This window comes from Drosophila ananassae, chromosome 2L, assembly GCF_017639315.1.
Source record: "Drosophila ananassae strain 14024-0371.13 chromosome 2L, ASM1763931v2, whole genome shotgun sequence".
Taxonomy (NCBI): domain Eukaryota; kingdom Metazoa; phylum Arthropoda; class Insecta; order Diptera; family Drosophilidae; genus Drosophila; species Drosophila ananassae.
The window spans coordinates 17,195,013-17,218,996 of NC_057927.1; the positions used below are offsets into that span (position 1 = coordinate 17,195,013).

The 23,984-nt window shown below is 42.6% G+C and overlaps 1 protein-coding gene across 2 annotated transcripts in view; it reads left to right on the plus strand.

Annotated features, from left to right (window-relative positions):
- The window catches only part of LOC6501351, a 56,512-nt gene extending 34,245 nt beyond the window's left edge, over nt 1-22,267 (plus strand). For both annotated transcript variants that reach the window (XM_001955012.4, XM_044715226.1), the window contains 5 exons: nt 8,918-9,129; nt 10,608-10,699; nt 10,952-11,062; nt 19,565-19,834; nt 20,074-22,267. In XM_001955012.4, the coding sequence (XP_001955048.1) occupies nt 9,003-9,129; nt 10,608-10,699; nt 10,952-11,062; nt 19,565-19,834; nt 20,074-20,460 (987 nt within the window). In that variant the 5' untranslated portion in view covers nt 8,918-9,002 and the 3' untranslated portion in view covers nt 20,461-22,267. The remainder of the gene's footprint in view (nt 1-8,917; nt 9,130-10,607; nt 10,700-10,951; nt 11,063-19,564; nt 19,835-20,073) is intronic.
- Nucleotides 22,268-23,984: the final 1,717 nt, after the last annotated feature.

A 23,984-nucleotide genomic window follows, 5' to 3' on the forward strand; every position in this document is an offset into this window, starting at 1 on the left:
AGGTTTCAGATTGGAGGCTGGAGACCAGAGGGTGCCGGGCGTTGATGGATGACGCAGGGATGTGAGGGGGAAGGGCACAGAAGGTGGGCGGCCCCGAAAGTTTCCTCATAACTTGCTGGCCCCAGCTCGCCCCGGCTGTCCATCCGCCTGCCACTTGTTGTGTCTCATCAAAAATGTATTAACGAGCTTGCATAGCAGAAGATTTTTATCTGCCGGCGTTGATTTCATTTTGGGCTTAGTCCGTCGCCCTCCCCAAGCAAGTTTGGCTTAGATTTGTATCACTGGCGTTTTCAACACGTGCATGCAAAGTTGCTTGTGGCAGCTGCGACTCCTTGCCCCCGGACTTGTGTCCTTTGCGAGGCGCCGGCTTTTCTTCTTCGGTCTGTGCGCCTTTCCGCTTTCCACATTCCGCTGCCCGGAAAAACTTTTAATGGCGCATTATTTCGTGCCATAAATTATGACTAAGGCCGCGTATTAACCGCCAGCAGATAAAAACTGTTAACATTTAACAAAGTCGGCGCCACTTGACTTTGTCAATGACTAGGCTCTTTGACATTCACGCTGATGAACCAACACGAGTGCCTGCGAAGGTGCATTTTTTGGCTTCCCAACAATGCATCCTCATCCCTTTCATTTGGTGTTTAAGCAAGCGGAAACAACAAAGAACTAGGTTTCAAAAGTTTCATTTCCAGGCGTGACGTGATCTTGCGAAAAAGTTGCCCGGCACAAACGAAAACGGGAAAAACAAAGCCAAAAGCAGAAATAGTGAGCACAAGTTTCAAATGCCACTTTATCTTGTGGCTACTGGAACTGGAGGTTGTTGCCGCAGCTACGCCTAAAAGCGAACTATACTTTTTTTGGCTCTATTCTTGCCCTACGTGGCTGGACCTGTCAGAGAATTTATGTGGCTGTGGCGGATTTTTGAGCAAAATAAGCAACTACCCCAGGAAAAAGTTATGACTTTCGCGTCATAAAATGCCACCGAAATGGCGGATGCGATTCCACCTGCATGGCCATTGCTTAAACGAGTATTTGTGTGGGCGAGATGTTTATGCAGGAGCTCATTTCACGCTTCCGCTTCCGTTTTCTATTATGTAAGGCGAACGAACCGCACGGCAGTAGTGGCGAAGAAAAAACAAAATCATAAATTTGTAATAAAATAAATATTCCGTTATCCCCGTGTTGTCTTGGCCCAAAGTACAAACATAACTTCAGCTTAAGCTCACAAACAATGCCCGGGGGAAGGACCGAAAAAGGATAGATAGAGAACCAACTAAGAGCTGGGGGGCAAAGAATGTTTTCGCCAACTTTGCAGCTTAGATTGGACCGAAAAGGAGGAACATAAATAATTATCCAAAATTAAATTAAAAAACATGGCTAATGAACGCGCATGTATATTTTCGTCTTGCTAATCAAATTAAATGCAGTCAGTGCTTGATGAGAGCTCAGGCAAAGGCAAGCCGAAGGAGGGAAGACAGAAACAGGGCCAAAGGAGGATTTTGCATGTCACAGTGAAGGGGCCAACAACAAGGACAAACATTAACCCCAAAACGAGTGAGGGGGCTGATTCAATCTCAGCGGCAAGGACTGGCACGCATCGTGTCGCCTACAATGTGGCAACATAAAACTATTACCACGACGACATGAACACAACTCCTAATTACCCAGGGATTTGCATTTGTCTTGCAAACGTGCACACACACATGTGGCAACTGAGAGGCATGTTGGGGGGCGTGGGTGTCATAAACGAATCTTATCAGCCGCGCCTTTTTCTGGGTTGCCACGCCCCGCCTGTCTCCGGCATGCATTCGCTTTCGCTCTCTATCGTTTGGAGTCTCCTTTGCCTCTGCCATTTCTTTCCCTTAGCCTTTCTCCACCTCCGCCCCTTCTGCTACTTTATTTTATGGCTTGTAGCGGAAACGCAGCCGCCATTTTCTTTTCACTTCATTGCCATCTCGCCATGTCGTTGGTTCTTTCGTCACCACTTCAACCCAAACCACAGCACTGCCCGTCCTGTAACCCCTTGGAGGCCCGCTCACTATTTAGCCCCAAAGTCATTAGCTTGTCTCGTTTATCTTTTAATGAGTGTAAAATAAAAACGACATGGGAACGGCACTAGAGAGTGTGCAGTCTGCTTAACAGCTTACCAAAATGTTCGAGACTGACGCAAATTATCGGGCTGTTAGCCTGCAGAATCATCTTCACTCACACCCTTCCTTCCATTCTGTTCCTTATCAGTATCCCAAGCCAGAGCCGTGAAGCGGGGAAGACGTACTAATAGGCCAAGGGTCGTTATTAACTAGATATCCGGTGCCAAGATGTTGCCAAGCGCATGCATGGAAAATGTATTTAAAAGGGAAGACTTTAAAATATTAATATTTTATGTTTATTTGAAAACTTTATAAAGAAGCACCAAATGGCCTTATTGGGAAAAGAATTTTTAATTGCTTTTGTAAATCTAACAATAATTTTTTTTTTCTTATCCATTTTACACACAGTCATATCTCGTCCTTCAAAAAGCTCTTAGTTTCGTGAAGATTATCCTCCCCCATTTCTATCCCTGTGTCGTCATTTGTTTTCTTTCTTTAAAGCCACCTAGCCAGATCCTGCTGTTTTTACTATCGTTGCGTTCGACGGGTGGTGGGCTGCTCCTAATCTCCAGTTTCTGCTTAGCATTAAGCTTGCCTTTAACCAACACTTGCTTACACAAATCAAGTATACGCACTGGGTCCGGCGACTGCCCAGTTCTGCTTTAGTCGGTCCCCGGGTGAAGAAGCTGTTGTCTTGAGCTAAGGGTCCAACCCCCGAGCTCCCAGCTCCCAGAACGCCTCTTCCTGTTTATTCTTAAGCTGCCACTTAATCCAGCCACTTCATCCGCACCACTCCCATACCCTGTATAAACAGCCACGCCCATGAGCCGACGTGGGTTTGCGTGCTCTCGAAATACGGGCGGACTTTTGTACGCAATTTTTTGCTGTTTCCCCTGGTTTTTCTTTTTTTTTGTCGCTCGCCGCTGATGTCGGTGCCGTTAGCCCTTAATTAAATATTAAATGCGCCTAATTGCGCATTTCATAACTCAGGCAACGGCAGGTAATTAATTATTAACGTTCAACCAAATTGAGCAGCACCAGGCACACGACTCACGCACACATTTTTCGGTGCCTCAGGCCACGGAAATAAATACGCCCAAATTTATTGGGATATGGTAAAAAATCGGGTTGAAGGGAGTTTAAATGTAAATTAATATGTCTACGGCAGACGAAAAGGCACCAACCGTCTCCTTAAAGAATAAGTGAGCAGGAGCTCGCAATCAGTTGACTAAGCACATGCGTGACTTTGATGTTGAAACTTAAACCAAACGCCAGCGGGGCATTTAATTATGCGAACTCCGGGATGAGCCGGGGAATAGTGCTAACGGTGCTGGCGCTCGTGCATGAAATGAGCAGAATTTGAGAGCTGCCAGGGTCTCTGGATAGCTGGCATGATTAGCTCCGGCATTCGCAGACACAGCTCGAGCCAAACAATCCAAAAGCATCGAAATTAAAACCGAGAAATCACAGAACTGCCATCCATTGTTCGGCCACAATTTGCACAACTTTTGGCAGACCGTGGTTGCGAAACTTTCACAACAAGGAGACACACAGCCAGAGATAGAACTTGCTCTAGAAACTATTTTCATAAATAGCAGCTACCAGCGGCCAGCGCCCAGCGCCAAATGCAAACACTGTCGGTCTAACCGCCTGCCGCCTGACGTCGTCTAGTCGCCCAACCTCGTCCTTGGTCCTTCGTCCTTGGTGCTACGTCCAACATCCTCCGAGCATCCAATCACGGGAGCCATCTCCCGCCTCTAGCCAACTCCTGACAGCCGCCGGACAGCCAGCGTGAATCCTTTAGGTTTCTTTTGTTCGGAATGTACTAATGCCGGTTTTTCACTGTGTGATTTATCGGTTTGGAGGTTCACAGTTCGAGTTTCAAATGCATTTTCCATGTTGCCAGGACCCGGGACCGCTGTCAGACTTTGGGACTTTGGCCAGCACAGCTACAACAAACTTCAAATAGCTTTGGTTACCTCTCATTTCATTCCGGGGCACTCCTTTTCTCACTTTATCGCTGCCTGGGTGGGCAAACTATTTGGCTTTAAAGTTGTCAACTCATCTCGGATGGATTTTTTTCGGATGCAGTAATAAGTGAAAACTTTTTGAAAGTATATGGAATAAAACAAATTTGAAATTGGTTTAGATTCCATGAATGAAAGTAATCAATGGGTATTAGCACGGAATACCGGACAAAGTTTTTCAAAAGCCTGATAAAGATTCAAAAGAAACTTTTAAAAAATTGTTCAACATTTTGATATTTGTGGGAATATATAATTGGATAATTGCCATCTTAGATGTCACCAAATACTGATTGGCATCCATTGGTTTGGCTTCCGATTGAAACCGACAATCCCATACGCCATCAAAGGGATCCGAAATCGCTAATTAAGCCTCTGTGGTCGCACAAGTCAGGGAGACAAGCCTCAATTGGCGTTTTGATTAAATATTGAATCTGACTGAGAGTATATTGCTGGCCACGTCTTTGGCGACTATCCCTGGTTCCCGCAAACAATTACGACTAAATTCATTAGTGAGTCATGAATAATTAAGGGAGTAGTCGTGACACCTTGTGGTGGCCTAGACGCCGATTGACGTGCACAAGGAGGAGATGGGCCAAAGGATGCGTGGTGTGGGGTGATGCGGCGGATGCTCCAAAATTGAACAGATAGGGTATAAAAAAGAAATCAATGTCCTTGCAGGAAGTGCCTTGGCAATTTGCAATCCTTTGTGCCATTACACAAAGCTTCCGTCGTCTGCTTCCTGACGATGGCTGAGATCGTGCCCCCTGGTCTTGGTTTTGATCCTAGTTGGGTCGCCTGCAGCCAAACACTTGCTGCTGCCGCAGCTGCTGCAATCAAAGCACGCCGGCAGTGTTTCATACCAGCAGAAGAAGGGGTATTAATCCTTCATTGGCAATCAGGAACCTGTGATGAACTCTCTGTACCATCCCCCCCAAACGGAAGTTGTAAAAACGCTAACGCCGCACAAAGCAAACATGGAGAAAATTTTCAATGCCTAGCTCTTGGCTGCCGGCTTTCTTTTTTTCATCGCTCAACTTCTCTCATCCACCTCCATGTCCTTCTACCCATTCTCCCGGTTACAATCCCCTCATCCGCTAACCAGTGGCATGGAACCGATTATAGTATTCCTTATTTGGATTCGGATTCAGCTCCGCCCGGGGGCATTCGTCAAACGACGCAGCCACCAAAGCAATTGTTTCGCAAAGTTTCCTTCTCGCTTTCGCTTTGTTCATTATGTACTTTCTGTTCTTTTCAGTTCTTTTATTTCGGTTCCGTTCCGTTTCGATTCGTTTGTCCTTTCCAAGGAGCCATAGAAAAAGAGGAGCGAGCATAAACACTGATTGATTGATTAGAGGCTTGAGCCGGAGCCTGAAAGGAGGCAAAGAGGCAAGGCAGCAAGGGAGCACGACGGCAGAAGCCCAAGTGCCACTGCCACCGAGAGGGCACTATACCTAATGAGCAGCCCTCGAGCAAGTGTCGCATCAATCAAGGACGCATTTTATGCGTTATAAGTGTATATACATATGTATTATATATATTTATAAATACATATAATGCGTGCGTCTGTTTGTGCGGATGATAGCAGCGATTTCTCTTGATTTGCGATTATTGTTTAGGTGTGTGCCCCTGGTCTGACAGCCGGCGATTAGCAAAGTGGATCACCAAAATGAATGATTTCCTCCTTGCGTTGCCACAGCTGACTGAATCCTTTAAGCAGACTTGTCCGGTCTTAAAGCCCAAAATCAGAGACTGTAGCTTCATTGGGGCCTATCGAAACACTTTCAACCACAATGCCAATTTCCCCCAGCTCAAAACAGTCTACGTGGCCACTGGCCAGCTCAAGTGTCGGCGATTGGCATCAATGGCACCAAAATCGATACTAACTGGACATCGAACAGAGCTTACCTGCTGCTGGTTCAGCATTGTGGCTTGTCATGGCTTCCGCATTAGATACTGGTCAATCTATCCAAGCTATCCAGTTCCAACCACCATTACACTCAAAATAAAAGACTCTCGAAATGTCTTGACATACCTCTAAATCAGCAATATTTCACACGAATTTTATGAAAATATTTTTCTTCAGTGCATATATTGTTGAAAAAATGATGTTCCCTGTTCACAAAACTATTTCATGTCCTGAAAATCATATCAATTGACTTAGCTCAGCCACTGCTTTCAACAAACAGTATGATGACTATTCAGATGGGTTTGCTGACATTTCCCTCTATCCGATTGCCAACATTTTTCAATCTATATTTTCCAGGGAGGGGATACTATGTAACCCACTTCGCTTTTCTGTCAGCTGCCCCCTGGCAAAGTGCTCATTATCAGCTGAAATGTTGTCAATTACGGATTTTCGTTTTGTTTTGTTTTGCTTTGACTTTCAATTGAATTTTCTCCTTGGAATTTGAATATCCGGCATTGTCCTTTGTCCTTGGCGTGGCGTTGCTATCGTCACGAATTGTTGCCCTGCCAAGAATCCGCTTCCAATTGACCCCAACCCCCAGATTTCCATTAAGCTCGACGCTCCTTACAAAGCTGACTGCTTATGATGAGCTCTCCGCCCTCGGTTCTTATTGGTAAACTGCAAACTTTGTACATAAAAAATTAATTTGATTATTTTCTCTCAAAGCTTAGATTTGCGTTAATGATGCCATAATCAACTGTTTTATAGCACTTTAAAAAAGTTAATCCAGCACATATACGTGCACTGGACACTTTATTAAGCTGAGAAGCTGTAACTTTTTTAATTACAGCGTTTTCACGACTGTTGGGACATTTTGCTTCCACTCGAAAGCTGAGATTCATTCAAATTGTTAATCCATGTTCGTTATTATTTTGATCAACGGCTGAAACCGAGGAGCCATGAGTTAATAAAAATCCCATTTTTATATTTAAAACAAGAAAAAGCTAAAAAGGCTTCTAAATACCTTTACTTTGCACTAAAATGGAACCAATCCATGGCAAGACAATGGGAGGTTACGGGCAGATAAATTTCAATAGGCTGAGAAATTTCAATTAAAATCATAATGAAATATTTGGAAATTTATTTTATCAAATTTGGTACGGACAACAAATTTTGTGAATTCCTAATGCGATCCAGGAAAGACAAAAGCCAGGAACAAAGGGCAGAGGCGGCGTTACTGGTTCAACCGGATATCACCCCATGGCAGACAACCGCAAAATTATTTCCCTTAGTGCCCCAAACAGAAAGGCTATTACTCAGGGTTGAGCAGGAAAAGTCCGGACTGTTTGTCGTTTATCCATTCAAACAATAACACTGAGACATTAAAGTTCAAAATGATGACCCGAACATAATCGACTTGCCTACAATAATATTTAAATTTAATTTAAATGCTCACATGAGGGCATTTAACAAAGTCCTTGGTCCTTACTCCTTAGACCATGGCAACGCCAGAAAACCCGCAAGCAAACAAATCGATAAGAATGTGTCTCAATCTGCCGGACAATTTGCAAAACGATACTGAAAGGTTGTTGGGCATGCAAAATGCAAAAGCAACAATTCGTAGCTCCAAGAGCCTGTGGCTCAGCTCGGTTTCGTCCTTCGGCTTGTGTGGGCTAATGCGTTTGTTGTCTTTGCGGCGGGGGGACGCAGAACCAGTACAACGACGATAACTTTGAGTCCCTTGCTTAAAAGCACAAAATGATTGGAAGCGCTCAGAGGGCCCCAGTCCAGGCTAATGGCATTTTATTGCCAACTCTCTAGCTCTGGCTCTGGTTTTGTGTATATTTTTCGGGGGATTGCCATTCAAAATTAGAAGCAACTAAGGCAAACCAAAGGAAACGAACGAAACCATACTGCGCACTCGACCCTAAGACGACGAACGTTCAGCTGGGTGCAGTAAATGACATATAAGCCCGACCAGGCTTAAGTGCTTAGGGCGCCTTGAGTTAATGCGTTGATATGATATCATTATCAAAATATCCTGTCCTTTATCTGTGCTTGTATTTACAACTTTATCAGTATCTGCAGACTGCTGTGAGTCTCTGGGAGAGGGCCATTTGTAACTTTTGACCATTAGCTTCTGTTTTTGCGGTAAAATTGAAACAAAACAATTGCTGTTGCTGATTTTGTGGTCTAATTGATACAAGAAGCAGACGTCTTGTCCTGTCAGCCAAGTTACAAATGCAACCAGCAACTGACAATTGTTTTCAATGTTTCGGTCAGCATCTACCACTCCATTTCTTGTCCTGTTCGGACTGTGTCTCGCCCCCTCATCCATCCAATCTATTTCAGTTGTCAGTGACACAGTCCTGTATTTGGAAAACTGCCCAGAGTTGTCAATCAGTGGGTGGACGGACAGGCGAACAAGCTGTCGGACAGACTGCTCTGATGCATCTGTCTGGGCGCACGTTGCGTATGCTTAATTCCATTTGGCACTGCCACACAAGCACTCCCACCGCTGTTTAGTTAAAGGTTTTTGTCTTTCAGCAAAGTTTTTAAGCACGTTGGAGTGTTGAAATTTGCAGACGCGTGTCATTGAAAGCCTTACAAAGTTGTCAAACAAACACAGGACAAAATACAAAGAGATACTGATGCAGCTATAGCCTTAGCTGTTATATATATAGCTACAGTTGGTAGGAAAAAGCACACATATAGAGAATAAATAGACTCAAGAGGTTGCACAAAAACTAGAAGCAACATTTCAATTTGCTGCTTCGGAACTTTGACAAGTAGCCGGCCAGTTATCAATAAGCCGGGGAGTAGCATCTCAAATATGATTATATGCTTCTACAAACTTTTTCTCATGCACTGTAACTCTCAACTCTTTACAACAGGAGAGGCAACAAAAAAAGCCCCAACAGCAGTAGCAACAAGAATCCAACAACTTTGAAGCAGATACTGAAGCGACAACAAACAGAAATGGCCAGCAAACGCAACGGTTCGGAAGGAGGACCCCGGAGATACTGCGGAACGGGAGGAGCCCTGCATGCCACATTCAATATGCTGGCGTTGAGCTGGATTATAATCTCAGAGTTATTGCTCAGTGGTAAGTGCATAAAAGACCATATATATATAAATGGCATATTGCAGGGCTTCCGCTACCAAAAAGCCTCCCCCACCACTCCATTTATCTTTCCACGTCCGCCAGTCTGTCATGTTAAACAAGTTGAATTTATTATGCCAACTGCGTGTGGGCTCGTGGTTAAAATTGATTATTTAATCTACCAAATAACTGTTTATATTATGCACTGCATACCCGCCCACCAGGTCAAAACCATTTCGACCAACTCTTCCGCCAAGCGGCGGTGAAGTAGTCAATTTATTAAATGCCCCGAGAGCGCCGGAGCTCTTGCTTTTGATTAATATTGGTTTGTTCAATTAAAGTTGCCATAATTTGGCCGACCACAAGCCTGTCATTTCACCAGTTTCCGTCGCTCCACACAACAAATCGATGAAGCTTTTCGAGCGACATGCAATGTACCGCCAGTTCATTTAACGAACCCGATACTACTCGTTGCATTGAAGGATATATTTTTATTCTTTATGCGACTTGATAAAGACAAACTATAATGGAAGAATTTTCATTTTAAAACTCATCAGCCATTGAAATGAGATTTATAAGCATCAAAGGCTAGATAAAGTATGAACGGCAAGCGATCAGAAAATTTTAAGTTTTATGTGATGTGTTCTTTGTGGCAGTTGCTATAAAATTTAATAAAATCATTCAAACAATTTTTTGAAACTTTTGTAAGTAAGTAATGTTTCTCATTGAGTTTCTCACTTAACTCGCACCATTTTCAAAAATTCCTTTATACTTTTAAAGATAATGAAGGAATAAAACATGGAAATTTAATTTATAAATTAACTTTTTTGAAATTAATTTACCGGGCCGTTTGTCTCTTAATCAAATTGGCACACAACTCTTTTCAGGCATTAATATACAACTTTATATTATATAGATGAGTCTCGTTTAATGTTGATAATTGTGGAATCTCACATTAAATTCTTTAATTTGCCATGAAAAAAATGAACAAACGATGCGAAATTGTAATGAAATGGAATAAGATAAATAAATTGCATTAAATGCAAGTCAAATTTGGAACGGAGATGGAATTGGTTGTTTTCCCTTTCATTGTCATAAATAAAAATGCAAGCGGGTCCCAGTAGTCTGACGATGATCCCTCTACTTTGTCGCTTGAGTGGATAATTGGGTTTCATTTTCTCTTTTTTTTTGTATTGTATTTCATTTTTGTGTTATTTTATTTTCGCCTTTTCTGTCCTCCATGGAATAATCGAATTGGTATTTCCGCTGTTTAACAACCAAGGTCCTTCCATTTCAGAGTCCACTGTTATCGGGTTATAGGAATAGTCTTTCATAAATCACAGCATAAATTATATTATTTTCAATTCATTTTTTAAACTTTTAAGTTAACTTGTTAATTAAACATATTAAAAAACTTTGTAGAATGAAAATTTATTTGGAAAAATGTAACTCTAGCCATTTTTTTCTGTGCACTCTCCCAGCTCATTGCCTGAAGGACCTGAAGATATTTGTACCGGAGGCAGTCCGCACTGGAAATTCTGCAACATTGTCTTGTCAATATGATTTGGAACAGGTAAGCGACACTTCCTTGAGAAGCAGCATCCACCAAAAGAGCAGGAAGAGCTGAATAGTAAGAGCTTCAGACACTGGTAGGGGAAACAATACGGATATTGTCGTCGGCGGCATGCTTAATTATTATAATTGCTTGCACTTTGTTCTGCCGTCGTCACCGTGTCTCCCGTCGCTCATTGACGCTTCCTGTGGCGCTCTATCCAGAATCCACTCAGCCTTTTCATTAACGCATCTTCCTTCCGTGCTTTCGCAGGCGGCGCTCTACTCCGTGCGCTGGTACTTTGGTCAGGAGGAGTTCTACCGGTACATTCCCCGCGAGGCCAAGCCCACATTCGTCTTCGCCGTCTCCGGCATTAATGTTGATGTAAGTTAAATTAAGCATGGGATCGTCCATTTGCGAGAAGTTTCTTCTTGTTTTTTTACATTTTATTTTACTATTTTTACACTTGTACCCTCAGCATTGCTCTTCAAATATTTTTTATACCGACTATAGTGTCCATGACTTAAACTTTGTAATAAAACAGGAAAGAAAAATTAACTACAAGCAGAGCCAAAGCTTACATGTACATTTAGGTATAAATATTAGTCCAAAAAAATTTACAAAAAACTTTAAAAAATCTTAAAAATACTTAAAAATAGATACTTTTCAAAAATTCTTCTCTAAAGGCAATCATCAAGTATTCCTCAGTCTATACGCGAGATCCTTTCCTTTTTTGTCTGGACTATTGTGAGCTTAATGGACAAATCACTGGAGCAGCAGCGCATGTGTTTCGAACGGGCCGAGTTTGCTTTTCAACAAATGCAAAATGGGAAAGCATTCAGAATGCCGGGCAAATATTTAAATGTGGACAATGCCGGGACTCTAGCCTGGGGCAGTTGCACAGAATCTTGTCGCCTCCGCCCTCCGTCGTACTTCCCTCTTTGTCACTCTTTTTGGGACGTACATACATTTTATTCTATTGCTGTGCAATATTTGTTCACTTTTATTTACAATATTCGGTTGTGTTTTGCATTTACATACGTGTGTGAATGTGCTGGCTGTATGTGCATGAAATATTTCGCTCCACAATTTTGGAAAGTGCCACAAAACACACAAGCACACTACACTCCGATACAGCAGCTGACTGAAATATTGCGAATGGTGCAAAATAGTTTATGGCGCGGCTGCTGGGAAATAAAACAACCAGAAAGTAAAAGCAAATAAACAAGTCCAACAACAATGAGCAAATTCAAAGAATAACCCACCTAGAGGAGAAAAATACTTGGCAGTCGCTTTCCGATGCTACACTCATTAATAAAACTAACAGCCGCAAAGTAAGCAATAAATTATCAAAAAAAAAGTGGCGAAATAGCTCGGACAGCAGTTTAAATATCTCATGTCCTTGTTTGTAAAAAAACGGTTTGTTTGTAACTTTTAAAGATCCATTGAAATACAGTATGCAACCAGAAGTTTGAACTGTTTTATTTTGCAAAGGTTAAATATAATAGCCTAGTTACAATGAAACAAAATTAAAGCACTTGCACTTCATCAAGGACCATTAATTTCATATTTTATCTGACTCTAATAGTGTATCATTTCTCCATTGATTTAATAAAAATATTTTAAATTGTGCGGCATGAAACCTACTATATTATTTCTAGCATATGCCATGTGTTGATTAAGTGCGTCTGCCCAAATCTCCGGTCAGTGTAATGATATTCGATATAAAAGGAGCAAAAGGACGGAAAAAACGAATCGATTGTCGTATAATCATAAATAAATAAAATTGAATTCGCTATGAAAAATTCGTATGGACGAAATATAAATTGAAAACTCATTCGTCCGCACATAAAACTGCAAACTCATTTACAAACACTTCGGGCACATTTTTCAAATGCGCCAAAAAGGGGAACGTTAAATAATCATAAATAATGGCATAAAGCGGGGGCGAATGATGGAGTAATGTTTGTTTTATGTAAGCGAAACAAAGCAGCCGAGGGGTGGCGTGGCTCCTTCATAGAAATAATTTTCCCAGCTTCCGTTTCCTGTCTCCTCGCTTTGTCTACCCCCTTTTGTCCTTCTCCCATGTATATCTATTGGTCCTTTTGCCAGCTTCGTTCATCGATAATGGCATACTGGCCACATCAATCAGAGAGGACTGCTTCTGCCTCTGCCGGATTTGATTAATTTGCTTTGATTGTGTCTTTAATTTGCACTCCCATGCAGTGCCCGAACAAAAGAAAAAGAATAAGCCAATAAAACGAAATAAAATACAAATAAAATCGGGCAAAAATCGAGGCAGTCCTTCTCGAATGTTAATTTGCCACTAATTAGCATTCAAAGGCATTTTTGCACTAATTAAATATTTCGATTGCAGTGGTGGTCCTTCGAAAGCGGCAATGGGGCGGGTTTTCTGGGGGGCGTGGCTGTGGGTAGTGGCGTTAAGCTATGCGTGTTAATTATTTCCCGTTTTTTGTGCAATTCTCTTTCGGATTTCATTTGGCCTTACATCGCCAGCGAATTGGAAACTATTCAAAAAACAACCAATGGCATTGAGGTTAATGTGGAAATTTTTGTAGCCTACTTATCGCACCACCAGCAGCAGAGGCAGCCCAGGCAGCATCGGCTCACCGTCAGTGGAAACTCATTTTAATTTGAGCAAATTTCCACTCCACTCCTGGGCAAACTGCTTGAGATGCAATCAGCTGTGAACCGCAAGAGGTGAAAAGCGTAAGAAAAAAGAACTAAAAGAATAATCTGATGTGGGGTCAAGGGGCCAAGCATTACTGCACAGTAAAAAATATTCTTGTCGATACAATTTAGGTATTATTAGAGTTATTAGGATTAGATCCAATTAATCAGATACTCTAATTTAAAGACTTTCCACATAAGACTTTACGTGCAGTATACCAAACTATTTATCCATCCATCCAAAAACTTCATTTTATCCTGTACGGACTTTTGGTTTCGGTCGATTGCATAATTCAAATGGCTTAACCAGGGTGCGCTGTGCAATTAAGTTTGAAGGTTGGCCATAGTTTTCGCCCCACAGGCATGTTAAAAGGTGCCTTTTCAAAAGTGCAAATGTGCAAAACTAAAAAGCTAAAAACTGCAGGAAAAAAACATCATAAAACTAGGGAAAAAATGCTTTACGCCCCAAGGCAGCAACAAATCGAAATGAGGCGCCATCAGCCAGCCAGCAGCTGTGTTTTCCAACTTAAATTGATAGTGCCGTTGCCCGGCACTAACGAAGGCAAACGGCAAAGGCCAGGCCGCAAATGGAAATGGAATTTTTAAGTTATGCCAAGGCAACTGGGCCAAATGCACGGAAAGAGATGGCTATACATTGAGAAGGAGATACGTACTGTATGCTAAGACCTCTTCGAAATTGTGGCAAGTGCCTTAATTGAGATTAAAACATTATAACTTGACTTGTTTTACTTTTGCTAAATCATTTCAAACAGCTAAACACGCTTAATGAGAAAAGTTCCGCCCGTGCCAAGTTGTCGGCCATTATGCATATGCACATGTGTGTTTGAAGGGTGTGGCTGGTGGTTGGGGGTGGGGTCATGTAACGGTAGGTGGCAGGTGGGCGTGCCGCATAAAGCATCGGGCACTTGAAAGGCAGCTGCAGCGGGTGCTTCTTCGTCTTCTTCAGCTGCTGCTGACATTCCATGCACTTGTGGGCGCTAGCCGTTGGGGGCGTGGCCGACCGAAGTGCACTCGTGTCGTCCACTTGAGCGTTATTGGAATGTAAATGTATGCATATTAAGGTGGTAGGTGATGGGCGGTGGTAGGCAAGTCGCGTCGTCCTAACTTCAAAAGTCATTCAGCATGGCAGAGCATCAGTCACGCCCCCTCACCTTCCCTCCCCGCCTTACACATGTCAATGGGGACAACGGCAAAAAAATAAACGGGTAAATAAAATCGTACATAAAACGAAGGGGGGTAAATAAACGGGAAAATCATCATGTTAAATGTAATTAAATTTTTAATTTAGAGACAGTCCTCGCTTCGCTGGCAATCTTCAATTAAAAACACAATTACCAGGCCCACCCGTCGAGCTGGCTCGGGGTCTAGGGGTCACGCCAGGTTCATGGGTTAACGGGAGGGCGGCTGAGCAGGAATGCTGAGCAGGACTGGAATAGGATATGCCAAGTGGTCCAAAGTTTTGCGGCTTATTCATTGTCCGCCACAACAATAAAAAATTGCCAGCTAGCAGCCAGGCAAAAGGCCTCTCCCTGCCTCTGCCACTGGCTTTCCCGGTTTTTCACTCAGTTCGGGGCGCTTCCCGAAAATTCTCGCCCCGAAAACTTTTTGCACACTGTCAACACGGAAGGAATTATTCCGCATTAAGTTTGCGGTAATGGCAGCGTCAGTTTTACTCTCACACACACACAGAAAGAATAGGGGGCACTTTGGCTTTCGTTGGGAATGTCCTTGCTGCTGCTCCGTTTGCTTTTAACATTGTTAATAACCCGACACGCCTCGCATTTATGCACAGCAATGTGCGCTTAAAATTAATGCACTTGCAACTGGGAAATTCCAGGAGCTGGTAAAAAGGAGTTGCCCTGCAGTCAGGGCGACAGAAGTGACCAAAAAGTTGCTCTGTCCAAAGTCCATGGCATAGGTTCTGGATCCAGTCCGCTGGTTTCAATGTACTGCCGCTTTTTCGTAGGAGTTCTTTAGCCAGTTGTTAATTAGATGCGCCAGACAGGAGATGTAAAATAATGTAAGCCAAAAAAAATATTAAATTAATTTTTATTAGGATTCATTTTTTGTGGCTTCACACGAGTCCTTAAAATGTAATGAGCAGTCGAAGCTATTATAGCTACAATTTCGTAAAGCATTTAAGAACTTTAAATATTCTTAACCTGATGGCTTTTAACCTTCTCTATATATTGTGGAAAAGATTTGAAATTTAAACAATACCGAAAACACTATATTGTATATTTTCTTTTTCTTTTAACGACTATATCTGCCAAGGCCTTTGTGAAGAGTCAACTTCAATTTCCATTAGCCACTTAAGCCACTCACATGCAGGCTATTTTTCCCAGCTCCCCACTTTTTGCCCCTTGCAGATTTCCATTTTATATATGTATACCCCGTTCCCTGTCGTTGTTTACGTCGTCGTGGCGGCCTTGCCTAGAAATTGTTGTGTGACAAATGGCAACAAATAAACATAATAAATAAAAATGCGAAATGCATTCGTGAAGTGCCCAGAAGCTCCAACCCATCCAGCAGTAGTCGCAGTGGCAATCGGAATCGCAGGGCGTAACTAGCTGAGTCCGTCCGTCGTCCGAGGGCCGCCAAATGGCATTTTGAGGGGGAGGGGAGGTCCTGGCTTGCGGATGGGAATGCGGATGGTTGAGGGCGTTGGTAGGGTGGCCTGAGTAGGGGTATTCCATTCACATTGGCGTGCTGTTGTCTGCCTGCGCCAACAATGAGCACAATAAAAAGCCATGCATTTTCCAAACACCAAAAATTGTTCATAGCTCTGCCAGTAGCAATAGAAACAACAACAAATACAACATGAGCAACATGCAACAACAACAGAAACGAGGCAGAAGAAGAATAACAACCGCACCGGAAACATCTCATTCACTAAATTTGTGGTCGGTTTTTGCCAAGCGTTAGGCAGTCGAAGTTGTGAAATGCCAACGGCAACTGAAAGTGGGATGCGGAAAAGTGGGAGTGGAATAGGTCCTGAATGGGGATGGGGAATTGGTTGGGCTACCACCATAGAAGAAGGGAAAAGAGGTATGGGTGGCGGTCTGGCAGGCGGCACCGCCGTTAGTTACAACAATGCTCGAGGCAACGGAAATTCGGCATGACATAATACGGGCACATGTGAGAGTGTGAGAGTGTGCGAGTGTGCGAGTGTGTGTGCCGGCGGAATAGAAGTGTGCTGCTGCTGCTGCTGTGGTGCAGTGGTGCTGTGGCGGTGGTGTGGCCGCGACTTGAGTTGATACAGCAATAATTCATAAAGTGTTGCATGCAAACGAGGCTGCAGCTGAGTCGTGCACACACAGATTCTCCATGAGTGCTGCCAGTGCTGCCCGGGTGTGTGTGTGTAGGGAGTGTGCCGCATGCGACAGCGTTGGAAAAATTAAAATTGCTGCACAACAAACAGCGGAAACTCAGCGAGGAGCCAACAACAACAACAATCATGGCCAGAACGCCAGAAAGAGCTACAAAAGTGCGCAGTAGAGCAGGAGCCGGAATGGAAGGAAGCCGGGAAAAGTGGAGAAAGTGAGGCAACAACGGATTGCGAACAGGGGGATGCGGGCAGTTGCAATGAAATTCATTGTATTCTTACAACTCGACGACTCTGGCAGCTCAGCTCAGCCGGGACCTAGAGCTTTTTGCAGTAAAGTTATTATTTCATAAAGCCAGAATTATTGAAACAATACTTTACTCTCACACATGGGATGAAGGGCGGATGACGGTTGTGGGAAAATGCGGAAAAACCCACGTCCAAATCCACGTGTGTCTGTGCCTGGGACTGTGTGTGAGATTGTGTGTGCGTTTGGCATGCAAAATTACGCTTTAGTGGCGTAATTTTTTTTATACCAGAAAGTTGCAGCTGTGCCTGCTAAAGCAATATAAAATATAAATAGAAATTAAAAGCCAACAAATAAAAATAAATAAAACCGGAAAACAAAGAGACGGGCCGAGTCAGAAAAAAACTTTCCACGACAAACGCAACTTGAGCTGAGTTTTCCGTGACTCTTTTAACTACAACTGCGAATGTTGTTGCTTTTGACTTTGCCGACTGCCCCGGAGGAGCGGTTACAAAATGGCTACAGTTTCATACGAGCATCCAAAAGGACGTGAGACTGCGAGGGAGGGTGCGTGTGTGTGAAAGACCTCTTCTTTTTTTATTTGTATCTGTGCAAGTCGGCTGGGCATATCATTCCTCAAAATGGCAGACATTTGCGTTTGTTTGGCGCGCTTCCTGGCGCTGCCACTTCCGCTTCCGCCAGAAAAAGCCACAGAGTACCAACCAACAAATAAAGTCACATGCAATTAAATAAATATGACAGTCACAGCCACCCACCCAGAACCACAAGGGCCAACAAGAAACCGTCCACAACGTAGCCGGCTGCATGAAGCAGTTGAATAAATAAAGTACCCGGACCCAACTTTTCCGTATATGTTTGATTACATAATTAGTGTCATTTAATTAGACGGGGTTAAAATACCCTCCGGCGCATTGTTGGTGGGGGAAAGGTCATCCGGTTTATTTGCACACACATTTGTGCCACGAGCTACTTTTCAATATTTTAAGTAAATACAAATAAATAAACAATTTCAATAAATAAAAACAACTTTTGCTTCTCTTAACGAATCGGGAGTTTTAAAGAAATTTGTTTCGGGGAATGTCAGTATATCATGGCTTTAATATTTATCGAAAAGCTAGTACGATAGCAGAAGCAAGCTTTACGCAGTTGACTCCATAAGTTGGCAGGTCTCATAACTCATGTAAAACAACACAAAATCATAATGTATCTCTGGGCAGTTGCACATTATTCATGGCTGCTACCGCACCCTCTCATGCATATAGAGAACCTTATCAATACGTTTCGCATTTGTTTTCATTTTACGATTGCGTAACGAGATCAACGTCGACAAATCCGAAAGCCACTAAAACCACAGCTCGCCAGGGGCCATTGCATTGGATTTGGATGGGGGTGGATGTTGCCGGGTTGCTGGCAGTGGCCAATATGCCAATTTGCAACCGCGAAAGGCAGAAGGATAAGGGTGGGCCACCCTGCGAATGGAATGGTTCGTGTCCAGGAGGCAAAGCCAATGCCGTAGGTGGCCGGTGGCTCTTATCGACGGCGTTATCTGCGAGTGAACTGGTAGAACTGGCTGAAAGGAAAACAACAAACTAAATTGTAGGAAAGCGAAAAGCCAGGCCATGCCAAGCAATGCGCCAAAGTGTTGAAACAATCGTAAAAAGCTGTTGTTCGCCGCGGGGCACCAGGAAAGGGTTACGGAATGAATGGTAATGGGTAGGAGGTTGCAGCTATATATGCCAATAGTAACAACAACAACAGATACAGCAACAGCATCAGGGATTAGCAGAGATGCAAATGAACAAAGCGATGGCAACGTTCGCTCTGGCTTTGGTGGCATATGCAAAACTTGCAACCCATTGCTGCTGATGTTGTTGCTATTGCAGCCTGAACTTAAATACAAAAGGCCAGGCCTGCGATAAAAGGACCGCCACGCACTCACACAAACATACACCCATTCACCCATTGGCTAACACTGATACACACACACACATGTACCCAGTAATCGCGAATGGTTCGCTGCTGAAGTGGATTTTGAGTAGGATATTGCACAACTGTTTGCCAAGTGGCAAGCGCTTGCTGGCAATTAACAGAATATGCTAAACTGCGACATCGGAGTGGAGGATTCCAGGCTTGAATCGAATCGAATGTGGTATGCCCTCGGCGTAAGCGTTTTAAGGATCGGCCCCTGAACAGCGCGACATACCCCTAATGAACGGAGTCTGGTTTCTGGTACTTAGCCATGGTCTGTTGATTACCAACAAATGCGTTGCCTGCGCTTTTCCTGCCCGCCGTGCATTTACAGATTTTTTGGGGGTGGAGATTACCACATCGCCCAGCCAAAAAAGAAATGAAAGAAGCAATGATTCGTTTCGGATATTGACATTCGTGGGTTTTTATTTAAAAAATAAAGCTTTTATTTTATGGTTTTATTGATTTTTTACATTTTTTGAGTGAGGACCCACAAATAAAGTAGTGAATCACTAATCTTATTTTTTTGCCGTATATATTGTATAAAGCTACATATAAGAGTCTAATTTTGGAAAGAGTTTCCTAATAACCCTCTTATTATTGTCCTTTGCAGCTCAGCAAATCGGATGCTACATCCGTTACACTCAAGAGTGTCACCCGGGAGCTGAGCGGCATCTATCAGTGCGAGGTCTCCGAGGATGCCCCGCTTTTCCACACGGAGATTCGATCGGCTCACATGCAGGTGATTGAGCTGCCCAAAGACGAACCGGTGATGCAAGTGGACAAAAAGGAGATTAGTGTGAATGACAACTTAAAAGCAGTGTGCACGGTGGGTCCATCCTATCCACCTGCCAATATCACCTGGCTAATTAATGGGCGAAAGGTAAGCTTCTTTACACAGTCGTTTATGTAAAAAGCTTTGAAAAACATATTTTATTTACATTTCATACATTCCACATTGAGTTTATTTCATACAGCTTTTTGTGGCCTATGGTTTTATGGAAGTTAGCTTTGAACTACATTCTCAACGGTTCTTTATAGCTTTTTTAAAATGAATTTGGCAAATCATTAATATTTTAAAGAGTCTAAAATAATCATGTAATTTATTTAAATTATTTATAGATCTACAAGACGCCGCTTCAACGCATTTCACATGACACCTACGAGGGCTCGACCACGTATTCCTCCCTGGATCTCTTACCACACAGCCAGGCACTGCAAGTCTTCTTCCAGGCGCTGCCCAAGTACCAGCACAATATAGTGCTCCAGTGCGATGTGTCCATCATGCAATTATTGTACAAGAGCGTCCATCAACCCATTCGACTGAGCAACGCGCCGCCGACGACTATCTCGCCGAATCTACTGGGCCTAGAGGGATCGAAGCGGTATGCCAACGGCGACCCAGACAATTCGGCACTGACCGGTGCCTCGCAGCGCTGCTGCATCTGCTGCGGAGCTCTGGGCGCCTTCTCCTTGGCGCTGGTTACGCTGGCGGTGGCCCAGCTGTGACCGCAGCAGGCCCCGTAAGCAGATTTTGGAAGCCGCCGCAGCAGTCACGCTGACAATGGAGAATCAAACCGCAGGAGGCAATGCGCCAGAGTAATTGAAAAATAACATGCAGCTGGCCGAAGAAAAATATGAACATGCCGGATAGGATTATTTAATTGCGGAATAAAAAACCAATGCAAAAATCAAAAATTAAAAAAAAGAGATGAGAGTGGAAAAAGGGGTGGGAGAATTGGAAAGGAAAATTATTTATGACGGCGGCCCTGCAGTGTCAACGCCTAGCATTTTATAGTTTTTATTATTTGCATGGTTTGCCAATCAAAGCAACTGGGTCGTAGTCCATTAGTTCAAACCAAAGATTGTTTTGCGTTAATTAATTTACCAAGGCTACATACAAAATTCGGATAATAAAAAATACACTTATATATAAGTCAGCCAGAGAAATGGACACTGCTCATTTAAACACGATGGGACAAAGTTCATGGGAAGGTTAAAATAATAATGGTAAAAAAAAGGAGATAGTATAATTTGAATACGTAACGCGCATAATTGCATGTTGTGGATGAGGCGTGATGTTAAATTCTTCGTATAAAAAAAAAAACCGAAAAAAATTAATATAGAAAAAAATAAACCATAAACTTAAATAAATTCACACACGCACTTGCAAACAAACCTTGCAAACCTAATTGCATAAATAAAAAACAAAAACAATTAATAAGCATAAGTGACACACATTTAATACTAAGTACACCCTACCCTCCAAATACCGCAGCCTAGACACATAAGTTATGTAAATAATTATTGTAAAGAATCTGAAAAAATATATATAAATTAATAAATACTATTAAAGTCCACACAAAGGCAGCAGCCAGCGTGCAGGCAAACATTCATTAAAGCATAGAATACAAACGAGAGGCGAGGAGAAAAAGTTAAATGCAAACTAATTAAGTCCTTATGAAAAATCAATGGAATCAAAAAAGTCAAAGTGGATATCGGCCAAATTTAGTTTAATTAGATTTGTTTTAATTTTGATTGCGGCTTATTTGCGGTATCACTTTGTCCATATTCTGTTAAAATTATAATTTCCGTCGAACGGTTAAGTGTTAGAAGCGTAAGATTGTATTTGTTTTAGACTAAATTTATATAAATAAATGCAGAGTATATATTTATCTAACAATAACTGTCAGAACGAGAGAATTTAGTGCGTATATGTTAGTTGGATGATGTTAAGAGTATATTCTGCCGAAAATAAATCCGTACTCTCTCGCCAAAGGAGCAGAACTATTTTTAGATGTTCATGAGATACGCAAATTGACGCAGAAATCCTGGTTGCCATCGATAACGAAAAGGGCAAAAATTTTTCAAATAAGAAACGAAAATTTGAAAAATTTTCCAAAATCAATGTAAACCATACAACAAAATACTGTAAATCACACCTTGAGAATAAACACAAAATTATTTTACAGAGCTGTGGCAGATCGAAATAAATTTAAAACCCAACTAAACTAAACTAAAAAAAAACTCATAATAAAATGTAAAATCAAACGTAAATACAGGAAGACACTAAAGTAAAACAAACAAATAAGAGCCGAGCAAATCAGTCATAAAAAAAAAAAAAATATATATATATATTAAATATGCATAATTATGGATAATTTAATGGGAGTTAAGCAAAGCCAAAAAGGTCAAACGAAATCAAACCACACAAAAACAACAATGTGAGCGCCCAGTGTGCGTGGAATTTAGCTCAAAATTTAATGCTATAATGGCAAGAATTATATGACGAAATAAATAAATAATACAAAATGTACGATGCTAGTTTCATTTTTAACAAAAATCAGATTAATAATTTCAGCTTCATTTTTTGATGGTTTGGACCGCTTAAAGCTTAGATAATTATGGCAATGATCCCGTTATTAACACAGACGCGGGACACACAAGGTCGGTACTGTCAAAGTTGGTCCTTGTGCTCCTACTCGTGTCGCCAGCTACAAGCGACCCAACAGCTGCACTTACATACATGCAACACCAGCTGAAGTTGGGGCTGAAACCGATGCTGATACCGCTGCTGACACAGTCGGCGAGTGTTGAACACACAACAAGAGAACCAAGACCGGGACCTGGACTAAAGTCGGGGATCATGGACCACGGACCGCCGACAGGGGACCTGTCCCCATCTCCGAACACTGTATACCGAGTACCGAGCATCGCAAGCGTCTCATGTTTTGTAAATTAAGCAAACAAATTAAGTGCACTTGGCGCCCAGCTCGCACACGCTTTTGCTGTTGGGTCCCTTGTAAACACATTGTGATTGTAACAAAAGCGTGTGCATATAAAGAGACCTACACTACCTACATCAGGTATTGGGAAATTCAAGGAAAAGTACGTAATCATATTTCCTAGGGACTTCACTTAACTTAAAAGCTGTTAGGTATTCCACGTAGGACCTTACGTAGGTTATATAATGCTCCTTAACAAATGACATTATTCCATAAGATCTTAAAGAAATTAAATGGCAAAGTTTTTTTTTCCGTGCACAGTACGCGGCTCCCTTTGGCTCCGCCCTTGAGCTGAACTGACACTCTCAAGGACATGGGGCTCCCCCAAGCGAACAGAATCCGCACACCTTGCTGCGCACGTTAGTTTGTCTTAATTAGTTGCAGCAACAGCGGGAGCTCCGGTACCGCCTCCCACACCATATTCCGTGGCACGGAGCAAAGGCCACAAAATGGCAAAGCCACCAACTGACTGCATCCGCTGCACCGTGAGCACCAGCGAAAACAATAAGGCCGCAACCCGCTGGTGCAGGTAACCGTGCTAGTATTATTTACAAGCCATTGGCTGCAGCCAGAACCCAGCCACAATTTCAACTTTACCGTTACTCCGCCCCCAGATGCGGACTCCTACCCGCGGGACCATAATTGTGCAGTCATCGTGCTGTTTAAAGTTTTACACGTAACCCTTTTGCCAAAGAGCTGACGGCACACACGGCGTATGCGTAACGCAATATGAGTAGGCAAAAACGCACGAATGTGGTGGCAAAAACTTAAGACTCGAACATTTCTCTCATCCCCTTCAATGCTGCTGACACAGCTACTAAGTGAACACGTGGCTCATTCTGCTGAGTAAATCAACTACAATTACACTTGATAACAAAGCAGGAAAAAAGATGGAAAAACATATACAAAGTGAATAATCTAGGGGTGTAGGGTTATGGGCTTTGTTTAGGAACTATCGATACATAGTTTATAAGTCACCTATATTGTCATCTTTATATTTTCTATACCTACTAGCTTTAGAATCCACAATTTGTATGCACACACACACACCTATCGTTAAGTTCCACAAATGTCAATTTTCTTAGTACCAATTAGACAGCGAAACTGACAAGAACATATTACTCTACAGTCCACTACTCATTCGTCTTGCCGGTTGGGGATCATTGTTTGGTCCTTCGCATCCGGATTTGTTTTGTAGTTTACTGTGCATTGGTTCTCATTTGTAATTGTTTCTCGGCATGGAGCAAT